Source organism: Pyrus communis, chromosome 9 (assembly GCF_041283825.1).
Source record: "Pyrus communis isolate YQ-2024b chromosome 9, ASM4128382v1, whole genome shotgun sequence".
NCBI classification, from domain to species: domain Eukaryota; kingdom Viridiplantae; phylum Streptophyta; class Magnoliopsida; order Rosales; family Rosaceae; genus Pyrus; species Pyrus communis.
The window spans coordinates 27,137,224-27,152,744 of NC_142573.1; the positions used below are offsets into that span (position 1 = coordinate 27,137,224).

At 36.7% G+C, this 15,521-nt stretch overlaps 1 protein-coding gene and 1 pseudogene across 1 annotated transcript; one reads left to right on the forward strand and one right to left on the reverse strand.

Annotated features, from left to right (window-relative positions):
- Nucleotides 1-474: 474 nt before the first annotated feature.
- On the reverse strand, nt 475-8,523 carry LOC148694524 (disease resistance protein At4g27190-like). The gene is made up of 5 exons (XM_088699538.1): nt 8,440-8,523; nt 5,625-8,310; nt 2,137-2,706; nt 1,196-1,981; nt 475-1,009 (listed from the first exon to the last, which is right to left on the reverse strand). The coding sequence occupies exons 2-5, from the start codon at nt 8,271-8,273 to the stop codon at nt 848-850; spliced, it is 4,167 nt and encodes a 1,388-aa protein (XP_088555664.1). The 5' UTR covers nt 8,274-8,310; nt 8,440-8,523; the 3' UTR covers nt 475-847.
- Nucleotides 8,524-10,351: 1,828 nt separating this feature from the next.
- LOC148694525 (coatomer subunit beta-1 pseudogene) lies at nt 10,352-12,512 on the forward strand (annotated as a pseudogene).
- Nucleotides 12,513-15,521: the final 3,009 nt, after the last annotated feature.

Here is a 15,521-nt window from a genome sequence, read left to right on the forward strand (position 1 = left end):
TCTAGTTTAGTCCATTATTTTAACACATACAATATTTATAATCCATTTGACATTCCTGCGGTAATGCGCATGCTAAAACTACTAGTCCTCTCTAAATTATAGTTAGGAGCTTAAGTGGAGATACAAGAAAGAAAGCAAAAAAGGAGGCAAAACATGGGAAGAAATAAAATGAGTATTTCATTAAGTTTAGTAGAGTGGGAAGAAAATAGGGAAGAAATAAAATGAGTATTTCATTGAACCAACTCACGAATATTTAAACCTGCAATTTATGAATGAAACAAACACACATCAAGAAAATTAACAATCCAGTTAAAAGAAGCTCAAATAGGCAGCACACTCTAGTATAAAGAAGTTTCAGTTGACATATGCACGCAAGCAGTTTCAAATGCATCAATGTTTACAGAAATCGCACAAGCATTATTTCCCAAACACAAAAACGAACAAAGCTCCAAAATACAAATCACCTAACAAAGCTCCAACTACAAATCACACTTTTACGACGAAACACACAAGTCAATGCAAGCATAACATGACATGGAATATGCCTTAGTGCCTTCCCAAATTGCACAAGTTTCTGGGATAGCTTTCCATTGAGGCTGTAGCTTGCAGGCTTATATCAAACAAGATGAGATCGGCCAGGGAATCAAAGCTGGGCACAGACCATTGAGGGGAGAACAGGGAAACATGTTTCTAGGATCTCCAATGCGTACTTCCATCGACTCCAAGTAGCATAGTTTTTCTCCATCTAAAAACTTGAACACACCAATGTGATTTCCGTGGAATGTGTAGTGTGGTCCAACGGATCAGAGTGCCTTCCAGTCTACTCTCGAGGTTGATATTTCTTCCTTTAAAAGGAAAAAAACAAAAGGATGAGGAAAATAATACACAAACAAACAATCGCACACAATTGGAAAACCTTAACACGCCAAACAAAAAAGGAGGATTCCTTTTTGGCAAAAAGTCTTGCAATTGTAACAGCTACATTTGAATCCGCAATCATCAACTGATCCTGTATAAATATACATTTAGTTAACAATTACAAATAAACACACAAACCGTTCAATATGAAGTCTGACTGAACAACTGTGAATAAGATGAATAAATCAGGCTTTTTAATTTGACAGATCAAGCTTCAGAAAGTGAAAAATTGGAGAGTGAAATTAATAGATGCTTAATTAGTGAATGAAGTACTTACAGTTTGATCACGATCATTCTCCCTTGAATCACTTAGCAGTAATCCATCAGGAGAAATCTTTAACATGATCAGCTGGCACTTGTTGACAATCAAATCCCTGGGCAGTAAGGATGGGACTTTGAAAATGCAATTTCCCGTGCAAAATCCTTGCAGTCTTGGTAGATCAGAAAGATATAAACTTTGCAAGCAACTGAAAGTAATCTCATTTTCTGGATCATCTATGTTGCTCGCTACTATTTCTACCATTCTTTCACAGGACATAACCTCCAACTCCTTGAGTTGCTGCAAATTCTTAGCCACAGAATGATGAAGTAAGTATTGCAGTCCGTGACAATCCCCTATGGTGAAAACGGTTAGATTCCGAAAGGATATTAAAGTTGAAGCTAGATTCTCTAATCTGCCACATTTGTGAACGCTTAGAGTTTTCAAGTTTGGAAAAACAGGGCCCCCTGGTTGGGAGTTTTCCATTCCGAGATGTATTAGCTCCGGCATATCGATGAGCCACAAAACCTTTACACGTGGGAGGGTCTCAACTTCATGTCTTTCCTCTCTACTACTTCCTCGGTGGTCGTGGACAAATAATTCTTTCCAAGGAGCAGAGAGCACACGGAGCCTTTCAATATTCTGTAAATTCTCAAGGAAAACATCCGACTTGGGATGTGAAGTAGCAAAATAAATTGATTTTACTTTGCTCAACAACTCTGCCGGGAGTGGACCATACGGTTCATACCAAATCTCTATATTCTTATCCAACACTAAGTATTCCAAGTTGAGGAATGACTTACCCTGAAATATAATCAACGATAAGAACATGCTTTAAAATATTTTGAAAAACTGGACAACACATAATAAATGTATTTACTGGATATTGTATGTTTAACTAATATGTAAAATTCACATCAAATTTTGAATATCAAAAGAGCTGTGTAAAATATGGTTACCTTCTCAATTAAAAAAAAGGGTTGTTTCGCTGGTCTTGGCCGGCCCAACTCAAACTTGTCTTGATATGTTGAAAATTCAGCAACAAAAATCTCCACACGACCACATTTCGTGAACTTTAATATGTTGAGTGATGGCCAATTAGAAATATGTAGTCCTGGATAGAAACTCTGAAGTTGGGGTAGATTACTAAATTCCATAGACGTTACTTTAGGGAACCCGAACTCCTCGTATGCTGTTTCTGGTCCTTCTTTCTTCGCGACAATTTCCTCCAGTAAATCACAATTACTAACCTTCAACTTGCTTAGCTGCTTAAGATTTTTGGCCACTGAGGCAGGAAAAACATTTTTCAAACTATCACATGAGTCTATGTCAACTGAGTTTAGATTTGGGCACTGAAAACCATTCACCTGAGTGGTAGATGATGTGTCATATATCATTTGTAGTGCTTGACATTCGGATATCGTGAGATGTTTGAGTTGCCCGAGACATTTAACCATGGAGCTCGAAAAGATGAATCTTAAACTATCACATTGATGCACCGTCAAGGTTGTTAAATTGGATATCAAAACCTGCATAGCACATAACAAAATTCATGTTTATTTTAGAAAATTATATTTTACATTGTTGTTAACCATATATGTTCCAAATGTATAGATATAAAGTAAAGGTCATATATTAAAAAAGTAAGCTATTAGGCCACTAAACAGCCGTATATCTTTCTACTTTCATTAACTAGCAAGGAACGAATTGGAGTAAAAAAAAAACTACGGATGGTTCGGTATGGGATTCCAAATCGAAAATAGTATCTCAAATCCCAAACTAAAATTTTTCGAGACGGGAATTTGAAGACCAATTCCAAACCAAAATTTCAGGAATCCCAAATTTCGACAATCTATTGAGAGACAAAAGAGTCAAGCCTTCTGAAATCATCAGCTATGACAGCAGCAATAGTAAAATCCAAATGAATATTAAACAGAACATGAAAAATATGTAAGGTATAAGGCATTCCAGTTGCAGAGTATGAATTAGAAACTACTAGGATCAATTATAAAAGAATAATATATATAATATATATGTATAAATATATATAATAATTAATAATATATATTTTCGGTTCGTATGGAATTTCCGAAATATTGAAAAGTCAATCCCGAATCTCGTACCGAAATTTCGATTTGGGAAATTTTTGGTTTGGAATTGGGATTTTGTTTGATTCGGTTCGAGATTTTCGGAATATTTTTTCACCTCTAAAAAAACCTATGTCAATTTTACAGGGCCGCTCATCCTCCTCTCTCTCTCTCTCTCTCTCTCTCTCTCTCTCTCCCACTCACTTCCCCAAACACAACAGCAGCAATATCAATTGCATCTCCTTCACACTTTAAATCCATAAATCAAACCCAAAAGCCTCGCCCGTCAATTTAATTGCTCCTGCAAAGAATAGGGGTCCACCAAATTTGGAAAGATTGAAGAATAAATCCCTTTTGGGCTGTCAGATTTGTGAATAATGAGTGTCTCCCCCGAAATTTCTTTTACGTGCAAAATTCGTTGAATTTACACCCTTGTCGATCGAGAGGGATCTCGACGTCACCACGACGATCTCCTATTGCAAATCCTTGGGGTCCTTGCCGAGACGCAGATTTCGAGAATCTACATCACCGTTCCCGCGAGCGCCTTCGGCCATGGATCTGTTCCTCATAACCTTGGAGATCTCAATGACGTCATCAAGGGAGATGCTGCTGCTGCTGTGCTTGAAGAGGTGGTGGTCCGTGAGGGAGGGGGCGGTGACTGGTGGCGTTGGGAAGTAAGGAGAATGGGAGAGGGTAAAGGAAATTTCTCCGGAACTCTTTCTTCTAATCCACCAAATTAGAAATCCTTACCATTGAAATTTAATTAAACGGTTACAAACAGGAATTCTTTTTAAAAATTAAAATAACTTCAATCGTTGGATCAAATTTTAACTATACGAATTCTCTAATTTTGTAGATTAAAAGGAAGGGATCCGAGGATCCCTTTCCTGAGAGAGGTGCACAATTTGTTGGGCTACGCTCTGATTTTTGTTTTTTTATTTTTTTTGGCCGAGTGAATGGACATGAAATGACATACAACATGGGAAAATAAATCTCAATATCAATAATTGAATATTGTGGGTTATCAAAACCAACGGCGGAGCTAGTAACAAGGTTAGTGTGAGCTATAATATAGGAAGAGTTTTAGTTGTTTAAGATTAACAATACTGATAATTTAGATTATTTTATTAATTTTAATTGTTATAGCTCACCTAATAAGTAAAAGTTCTGAACAATAGAATTACTTTTAGAAAAATTAAGAGCTAATAAATATTAAATAAATTATTTACTTTAATCAATGTCAAAATTTATTATTATTATATTTTAAATCGTACACACACACTGACAGTCACGTCTTATTAAGTCTTTTTATTTGATTAGTTTCTAAGGAGTAGTATAGTGATTAGTTCAATATTTTATTAAGTAGAGTAGTCATCTTATCCGGTTTTAAAAAATAAATTTAATATTTTATTAATTTAGGTTTCCTAGGAGTAGACTAGTTTATTATTTTATTTCGACTTTTGGTGTACAAGACAATGACCCTCTTTCATTTTCTGACTTTCAAAAAAACCTTTGTCCCGTCTCGACCTCTTGTCTCTGCACTGCAGTTCACAGAAACCAAGCATACAATACAAGTGAGAAAACTTGTTGATTTTTCTCATCAATAGGTAAGTTTTTAACCACTTTATTCTTATCTTGATTATTTTATTTGTTTATTGCTTTAATTTTATGAGAGAAACAACAAAAGATTGATCCAGGAAAGATTGATGATTTTATTTGTTTATTTGTTTATTACTTTATTCTTATGTATTGATGATTTTATTTGTTTATTTGTTTATTCAATGGTTGTGTACATTGAAAAAGAGATTGCTGAAAAGATTGATTTAGAAGAAATAACAAAAAATTTCAATTCCATTAAGGATCGAAGGACACAACTTGAATAGGTACTTTTTCTTTTATTTGTTAAGTTGTTATGACAAGATTGATGATGTATGTTTCTTTCTATTATAAGTTGCAACTTCAAATGTTTTCTTTGTTAAATCTAGTTGAAACTGACTTTATTTATAGTTAAATTTCTTACTTTAAATTATTGCTTTCAGGTTTGTCATTATGTAATTTTACGTAAGTAACAAAAAAATTTAACCATTTGATTTCCTAGTAATAATTTTAGTTTAGCTCACCCACCAAATAATTTCTGGCTCTGCTATTGATCAAAACCTGATTTAATATACCATTTAAATGGTTTTGTCTGAGGAAAACATATGAAAATTAAAACACGAAAGAAACCTGATTTAATATACCACTTTAATATTCTTCTAATTTAAAACATGAAAGAATTATATGATCGAAATTCGAAGAAGAAAAGTATAGTGAGAAAGAATCATGCAACCATTTTGCTATAAAAATGATAGAGAAAGTACCTTCCCATTACTGAACAGTTTCGGTGGTCCACCAACTTCATCCTCCAACACGATTTTGTCTGCATTTGTATCATTCGTTAATTGCTTGCCATTGGAAGAGAAACCAATAAGCTTTGGTAAATTTCGTAGTGTCAAAGATTTTAACTTTTGGAAATGGTCACTTATGAGTTGCCCATAACATACACTTTCCAAACTCGGAAGGTTTTCAAGAGATAGAAATTCCAAGCAAGAGAAGGCATTATGAGAATAACTCCAACTAACAAAGTTAATGACATATGTGACTTCGTCGTTGTTTTGGACGTGGAGATGCTTCAGTTGATTAACAGCTTCACTGTCAAATAGATAGGAAATAATATTCACACTCTCCATTCCATCCAAGTATAACTGCTCACATTTCTTTACCAGCAACTTTATACCCCGATCGAATTGATTACTCCTGGTGAGCTTGAGTTTTAGCATGTTAGAGGAGGTTTCATAGATGATAGGATATTCCCAACAATCACCGACAAGTATGGTGTATCTTTCTAACTTATCGGAGAACAAGTTGGTTGGAAGAAGGTTAGCATCTGGAATGTGTATGTCCAATGCAGATAGATGAGATAAGTGCTTCACCTCTGAAACGCTAGCATTAATTTTTCTGCCATCGACCAAACCTTCACCTTCCCACAGCTTGAAGCTTCTTATTCCCATCCTTAAGTCTTCTAATCTTGTCAAGCTTGATATAACACCAGGTGAGATCAGAACAAGTTCAGAGCAACCGGTCAAATCCAATAATTGTAGACGAGTCAATTGTCCTATTTTTTCAGGCAACTCTTTAATCCTGGACTTTATCACGCTAAGGATTCTCAAGTTTGTTAGCTGTCCAACAAGAGTTATATCTACCAAGTCGCAGTAATATAAACCCAATGTGTGGAGATGCTTTAGGGATTGAAGAGAATGAGGTAGCGACTGAATATGGAATCTGGTTACATCCAACACTTTGAGTTCTTTCATCCCTTCAAAAAATTTGCTTGGGATTTCCTGGGAGTCGCCAATATTATCATTCTCCAAGACCAACAATTTTAATTCTGGGCATACCCAAGGTACTTCAGGAAATCTGGGGATTTTGCAAAACCTCAAGGAGATGGCGGTGTACTTCTTACATAAATCCTCAGTGGGCCATTCTTTGACCTCATCTCCATATACTTTTAAAAACGCCTTTTGATCATCAGATGCAATCCAGATAGCAGCATCTCGAACAAGCTCGTGCATCCTAACAGTCCCATCTTCATAACTGTCCAGCAATAGGCAAGAATTTTTTAGTTTTTTAATCATTAAATTCAATGAAACCCGTGAGTGTTCCACTGTCTCAACATTTTTTATCAAGCCCAAACCCACACTATACTTCAACAAGTCACTGCAACGACTTGTAGACATCCGACGCCCGGCAAGAATTCCGCAAATCAAGAACAACTGTTGAAGCTCTTGATCCTCCAATTGTTTGTAACTCCACTCTAGAGCCAAGAATGCTTTTTCATTCAATTCCTTCTTGTCAAATCTTTTGAAACTTCTCAATGCATCTTTCCATTCCTCCAAACTACTATCCCTTAAAGCACTTGCAACTGCAACAACCAAAACCGGCAAACCTCCACATTTCTTTGCTAGTTGGGTTGCTTCTTTCAGTATACGGTTGTCTTTAACGACATTACCTGCCATCTTCTCAAACAAAATCCAACTTTCTTTTTCTGTTAAAAACCCAAGTCGAAATTCTTTTTGCGTACGCATATCAGAGAATAAAACTTTTCTTTCTCTAGATGTCAACAATAACTTCAAGTTCGATACACCGACAAGTCCCACAACCTCAAAGTCAGTTCTTTTCAATACATCATCTAAAATGACAAGAGTCTTCCCATCTTTTATCCTGGCCCGTAGGAGATTCGCCCTTGTTCCCATATCCTCAGATTCATCAACGTCCATCCTCAACTTTTTGGTAATTTCCTTTTGAATTGTTTCATCGTCTTTTTTTTCTTTTACATTTAGAATTATAACCACATCATCAAATAAATTCTCTTCCACAGCTTTTCTGTAAACCTCTTTGGCAAGTGTTGTCTTCCCAACGCCCCCTAATCCGTACACACCAATCTTGTTGATATCAGGTTTTTCCAGTTCCGTAATGATATCCTTCACCATTGAAGTCCTTGATTCAAAGGCCATGTACTCGTCAGAGGCTATGGCAGATATGTCTTCCACGGCAGCATTGTAAGAAATACTGGCAAACTCTTTTTTATTTTCATGTTCTTCAATCTTTCTCACCAATTTAGTTGATTTTCTGCTGAGCTGATGATAGGATATCAGGTTAGGACATATATAGAGACACCTTGTCTCTGCACGGCCTTCATCATCCAATAATGCTTCTGCCTCTCGAGAGATCTGATCCGCTTCTGTCTGCCAGTTCCAGACATCAGCTTCCACTTTTTGATTAACTTTTCTTTTGACTTCTTCAACCGCATGGTTCATCCTTTGTTTGGCAGCATCAAAATTCTTCAATCTACTCCTTAGATCTTTAAGGTTGCTTTTGTAGAAAATGACATAACTCACTTGCCGTCCAAGTGGTCTAACTGTGTAGTCAATTATTGTAGGAATAATGGCAGTGATTATCTCCATCGCCATGGCACCTTCAGCTTACCAATTCGTCTGCTTCTTCTATCTGTTAAATATATATGAATCCAAACAAAAAATTTAGGATACGAGAAAGGAATCCCTTTTTTTTTTTTTTTTTTTTTTTCAAAGCAGATGAAATTAAAAAAAAAAAAAAAAATTCAACAATAGGTCAAACCTTAACTCATGATCAAGACTACGCATGAAGAAAAACAGTGCAGTATGCAAATCTTTTTGTTTTCTTTTGCTTTTAGAGAAATCTGCATAGTAAACGCAAAAAGAAGGTTATACCACACTTGCAAAGTAGAAGTCGAGATTATGAACAAGTTTTCATATACAATTATTATACTAATAAAACTTGCTTGGTACAGAACTTAAGCAACTGTTTTCAAATTTAAAAACTATGAAATCATGTATAATCTGCTATGACTGTCACTGAGACATTTTAACAAACACCATATCTGCACACTTTAAGCTGGTGCAAACGATTTGCTCGTTGAACATTGTACCACAGAGTTACTGAGCTGGATGGTACGATGGAGTTGACCCCCGATTCTCGCAAGCTGACCGAGTTAACTCTGCCAAGGCTCGACGAGTTCCAAAGGCTTATGACGAGCTCTAGTTTACGAAAGAAATCTGAGGCCATCAACTGCGAAATCCTGGCAGCCATGAGCTCGAGCATGGTAAACCACTTGTGTTTTCCACGTCTCCTCATGTTCCTGAAGAACAATCCAAGTCCCATGAGGACACGCCTCCTGTTGCTGAAATGTACAACGATTGGCTCGAAGGTGAGCTCTAGGATGCCCCGAATCCCTATCCTCCTGGCCGCCTCTCGGCCTCTCGTTCCACTGAGAGTTGGGCGTTGTCATCGTCGTCGTTAACGGGGATCGACAAAACGTAGGCGCCCTGTCGGTGCCGCGGTAGAGGTCTGTCGAAGGTGACGGAGGTGAGGGACCAATTGCAGCCCATGAAAACATTTCCCAGCAGAAAATTTGAACTTTTTCTAGATTCTGTGTAAGAATTTCAAAAATCCAATCGTTTAATTTGGTTTTACTGGGTTTTATGCTTTGTTTTTAGTGTCGTTTTTCGCTTTCTCTTCTCTACAGAGCATGAAAGTTCAAAGATTTTATAATTTTTGGGATGTTTTCAATGAAAGCTCATGTCTAGATCTGAGAAAATATCCCACCTTTTTCTTTTACATTTCTGCAGATTTCTCCGTCTTTTTATTTTTATTTTTATTTATTTTTATTTTATTTTATTTTATTTTTTGACTCTTGACAGTCTCAAGAGGCTAAAAGCTCTGTAAACTCCATTTTATATTGTTATGAATCCAAAATGTAATTGAGGTTTGTGCTTTAATTGAATTGTTAAGAATTGTTAAATATGCCAGCTAGCGTTTTAAGAAGTAGAGTCTGTATAAAAGGAGCCCAACTCCCTCAAATGGGTAGATCAGAATTTACAAACAGAAATACAAAACCAAAAAACAACCCAAGAGCTTTGCTATCTCTCTCTCCCTTCCCTCTCCCTCTCTATCCTTTGTGACTTGTAGGTTGATTAAGGGGTTAGAGATTTGGATCTTATCATTGGTATCATCCTTCTCGAATCCTGGTTTCCCTTATGTGTACGCCCACCCGGCCCGTCTTCCTGTCATGGATGCACGCCTCTCTACTGCAATCGACTCATTTAAAGCTTCGATACATGCTGCGATCCGTGATGCAATCCGCGAAGCTATGGATTCTACTCTCACCGACATTCACAAGGCTGTGAATCATATACTCGTAGAAATCCGCAATGACCTTGCTCAGTTACGCCGTAACTCGGTTCTCGGCGTCGAGGGAGATTCTGATCCAGCCTCGATGTGTTCCTAGGAAGCTAAATTGATCGAGGTCGGTCACCAAAAACCTCACAACGGAGACGGCAACCCACTATGAATTTCGTAGACAATCCACGACCATTCCATTTCGCCATTGCTCTCATCTTCATTGATGTTGCGCACACTGGCAACTTCGGTCGTCAAGCCACAGTCGAACAATTATGCTGCAACCTTAGTTTCTCTGTCGAAATCGAAGAGAGTGATTCATGCTTCAACGATGACCTCTGCTACGCAGCTACTCCGCAAGCACTTCTTATTTGATACTACGAAAACTGGAGCTGAGGTAGTTCTCTATTTGCATTTCATTATAACAACTTCAAAAGCTATATTTCCTTCTTTTTTGACTGATAACTATAGTGCATTTCGGAATGATAAATATGGTTGGATAAATTGGTATCTTGTGGGTAAATTTGTGAAGAAGAATTTGTTTGCATTGCATTTGTTTGATGAATTGCCTAAGAGATGGAGAGAAAACAATATGGCAATAATTGAGTTGATGAAGGAAAGGTTTTCCAATAAATACTTCCCATCTGATCTTTCCAACAACCATTCAATCCCACAAACCATTTTGTTATTGCGAAAATTATGTTGAACAAACCGTGGAGAGTAGAGGAGAGCTGCTGCCAACACCTATTGTCATCTGCTTCTTTTTCAAATTGACAACAATGTGAAGCTTATTGTTCTTGATTGGCTGACTGAGCTAAAGTCTTCTCATAGAGAAGTTGTAGCTGATATGTTCATAGACGTGCTGAATCTTAACATCAGGAGGAAGACCCTAGACATTGTTCTTAGCTTGGTTACTTGCACAAACATCAATGAGCTTGTTCTTATTTTGGAAAGGGAAGTTGTCAAGACTCATGCTGGAGAGCTAGAAAAGAATGGTGAATAGGCAGATGCTTATTCGGGCTATTCACTCTTGTGCAATAAAGTTCCCAGAAGTAGGGAGCATAGTGGTACATCTGTTGATGGATTTCTAAGGAGGCAACAATGTTGCTTCTGTTGTTGATATGATTGTTTTTATCCGAGAAATAATAGAAACCAACCCTAGAGTAAAGGTATCTATAATAACAAAGCTAGTAGACACTTTCTACCAAATCCAAGGATCATGGGTTTGTTCTTCCGGCCCTTGGATTTTTGCAACATGTTGCACATCACTTCCTGAATTTAAGGGTGGAACTGCATCAATTAAACAGTGCCTAAGCAAATTGCCTTTTCTCTCGGTTTCAGAAGAACAAACTAATGATTCTTTACAAAAGGTTCAGCAAGTAAACTCCATGACCGTGTCTTTTAAAAGACCTACTATTCTTGCTGATGGAACTTATGCCACACATCATACGGCATCTGGAATTGCTTTCTCTCCTCCTACCCTTTTTTCAAGGATCTGTGGCATCTAGGAACTTGAGATCCCTGCTTTTCACTGGTGACTTTTTCCTTGGGACAGTTGTTGCATACCCTATGACCAAGCTTGCCCTGAGATTGGAAGGGGTCCAACCGTCAAAAGTTGAAATGAATAAAGCATTTTCGCAAGCACTGTTGATTGTTGTTTCTATGTTGCAATTAGGACAATCTCCAATTATTCCACATCCAATTGACAATGATTCTTTTGCCGGAATGGTCCTCTGCATAAGATTGCTATGCAATACTGGTGATGAGGTCAGAAAAATATGGTTAAAATCTTGCTGTCAAAGTTTTGTTGACATGCTTTCAAAAAAACAATTAAGGGAGACAGAGGCGATAAAAGCAACGGCTCAAATTTCTCAAGCACAATCGGTTCGATTATTACTACATGGAGCTATTTCAGGTGCGCTTTATGCAGGACACATTCATAGCTTGTTACAGAGGGAATGCATTACTGAATCATTTCTTCAAGGTTTGTCATGGTTGCTCCGATTCATTGATAAATGGATACATAGCATGGATCTTGAAAATCATAAGCTCAATCATCGTATTGAACATTATGGATGCATTCTGGATCTTCTTAACCGTGCTAATCTGTTAAATGTGGCTAAAAATTTCATCAGAGATATGCCTACTCAACTTGATGTGGTTATATAGGGATCTCTGCTGTTTACATGTAGGTTTTATAGGAACATAGAATTGGCAGAGTTGGTTGACAAAAGGACTGAGGTGTTTGAACCTCAGGGCGCTTATGTTAATTCACCAAGAGACGCTGGAAGTCCCTTAATTTGGGATATTGGTCATGGTCACCAAGATGCAGTGGGAGTTCTGTTACAAAACAATGCTAATCTTGTTGCTGAAAATAATGATAATATTACACCTTTGCAGTCATCTGTTTTGGTTGGTTCACTACCATGCTTAGAATTGTTGGTTCGTATTGATCATCCAAATATGCGTATCACCCCTTGGGAAGTTGCACTGATATTGGGACAATGGGTTTCTGATATTAAAAAAGACACAAAAATGCCAGTTTATTGTGCTTTGATCGAATTGCTATAGGACAAAGACCTATCTATAAGGTTGGCAGCTTGTAGGTCTCTCTGTTTGTATAGTGAAGATGCTAGTTTTTCAAAAAGAGAATTCATCAATCTTCTCCTTATCTATTGGAATTCATGCCTTAAGTTGATTAAGGAAGTTCAGGAGCTTGACTCGAAGAAGGCTTGGAAGGAATATGCCAATGAGTGCCTTCTACAAATTCAACTTCTTGTTGCTTAGAGGACAACAGCTAACTGGGAGGACTTTCACAATTCCAACAAAGAACAAGTGCAACATTCAAAATTCTTCAAATCAACACACAAATATGTCTTGCGCAAACTCTCACTTATGTGAAACCTCTCAAACATTTGTTTTTCCCACCAACAAATCTTCAGTTTGGAAAAACAGTACCGTGAAGACAACCGGCGATATCTTCAGTTTGGATAAACATCATTAGAGTTGTAGAATTAGGCAATTGAGAAGCACCTTTAGTTTGGATAAATAACACTGCTTCGATACAGATTGGTTATCTATCCAAGTCTCGGTCAATAAGGAATCTTTGAATCCTTGTTGGAACTAGTCACTTCATTAGGTTTTCGGCAAGTAAAGTGTTACCAGATTGCTTAATATTCAGCACATTGAAATCTGAATCTATCTTGAACTTCATAGTAACTAGCAACCTTCAGGTTCTAAAACCCAAAGGTTGAAACGTGTTCTTTCCTTGGCCGTAGTCGCAAGATTAAGAAGTCATCATCGCCCCTAATGCCACAACAACATTCATTTACTCCCCGGTTGAGCTCAGTCAACAAGTTGGTACGCCATGCATTCAACCGAATGACGTTGTTAACTTATTCGCTATTCGGCATGCGTGCTACATAGGCTAAGTAGTTTTTAAGGTCAACAACAATGCGGTGCCTACATGATCGATGACTGTGCAGTGACTTGTTGTTGTGGCCTACGTGGATGATGAATGTGCATAATTTTTTTTTTTTTGGCAAATTCAAAATAAAAATTAAAAATTAAAACGTTGGGATATGGGATCGACGGAGCCTCAAAGTCTCATCCTTTTCCCTCTTCAGAAATCGGATTGTGGAGTCTGATTTAAGACCAAAAGAGACTGAAATTTTTGGAGTAGGATTTTCTTCCCTCCTAATCTCTCTTCCCTTCTATCACCTCCTATTTAAACGGTTGCGATTATGTCACGTTTACATCTTGTTTTGAAGTTTTTATATAAAGAATAAGACAAAAAGAAAAGTATGAGAAGAAGGGATGAAAGAGGATGATAATAAGAGGGGAGAGAATCCTACTCCGAAATTTTAACACTTTTCTTTGATGAAAGTGTGAAATAGAGGAGGCGATACATAAAACCAAAGTTTGTGGAATTTGGAGGTTTAGGTTGAGATTTTGAGTCCAAATTGGATTGGGGGAACTGAAAACCAGAAGGTTATTAGGGATCTATGATAAGATCCAAATCTCTAACCCCTTAATCAACCTGCAAGTCACAGAGGATAGAGATGGAGAGGGAAAAGAGAGAGAGAGAGAGCAGAGCTCTTGAGATGTTTTTTGGTTATGTATTTCTGTTTGTAAATTCTGATCTACCCATTTGAGGGAGCTGGGTTCCTTTTATACAGACTCTACTTCTTAAAACGCTAGCTGGCATCAATTCTTAACAATTCAATTAAAGCATAAACCTCAATTACATTTTGGGTTCATAACAATATTCCCCCCTTGAAAACTGAAGGGTGTTTAGAGAAAAAAGTTGGTGTATACATAATTAATTATAAATTTAATGACCACAGGGTGACTCAATAATTCGAGACGAATTCCACATTTGTAATCCACACAGCACGTCCTGAGTTTGATTCTTGGTACTGGTGAATAATCAGCCTAATGCTGTAGTTTATTGGTTTAGTTTTTCAGTTATGCTTTTAATTAAGTTGTAACAATTGTGTTTATATCAAAACTTGGATGTTTATGTACGCTTGTGCATCTACCAAGCCATATGATTACTAGGAGTGATTTAGTTGTGTCATCAATTTGTTTTTGTGGAATGTTATGAAATCCTTACTAGATTCGTTTATTTAATCGAGTCAGATGATTTAATACTAGTAATGTATGTTTAGGATCATAACTGAGTCAACAAATAACTCTTGAATTAAAAACTCAAAGGCTACCATACTACAAAATACCTTCTCACATACTTAACATAAGTGAGCACATTATACACTAATATCATTCAGTCGAAGTGGCACTCAGTCTCGATATTGTTGGATGTCATGAGCTTACATGTTCATGGATGATAGTGGTCAACTAATTGAAAGAAAAGGTAAGAACTTGACACTTTTAGGGGCACCATTAGTACCATGTGCAACTTGCAAGGTTATAAGGTTGACACTTTATGCTAAAATCGCTTTTACAAATACATTTTACCAAACACCTAACTTATATATAAGGTTGACACATGCTTTATGCTAAAATCACTTTTACAAATACATTTTAACAAATGCATATTTGAATTTATTAATTTTGTTTAACATCCTCCAATTATATCCTTATAAATGTACCTAAATGAGAAAACATTGAAAAAATATAATAATGACACATAAGAAACTTGTAAATATATAAGTGTACTGACAATATACTAAAAGGAATTGATGTACCTAAATGTCTGTACAGAAATATAAGATGTACCTAAATGTCTGTACTGAAATGTATTATATTAAATTAAGGTACTTAAATGTCTGTACCGAAATGACTATACTAAGATATATTAAATGAATTAATCTACCTTGGTTATCGCACTGTCTAGGTTAAGCTGCAGGCCAGGCTCCAATAAAGTGCCTCCACCTCCTCCTACATTCAAATACATAAAATAAAGATGATCATATAAAATGTGGAATATTTGATGGGATCCATTTTGGAAACGTAGAATACTGAAGATATATTAAAATGAA

Bases quoted from the DNA above. Each gene is read 5' to 3' on its own strand.
- LOC148694524 (XM_088699538.1), bottom strand. From the start codon at position 8,273: ATGGCGATGGAGATAATCACTGCCATTATTCCTACAATAATTGACTAC. The intron at 1,982-2,136 runs GTAACCATATTT...ATTATATTTCAG, and splicing joins CCTTTTTTTTAATTGAGAAG to GGTAAGTCATTCCTCAACTT. The intron at 1,010-1,195 runs GTAAGTACTTCA...ATATTTATACAG, and splicing joins AGAATGATCGTGATCAAACT to GATCAGTTGATGATTGCGGA.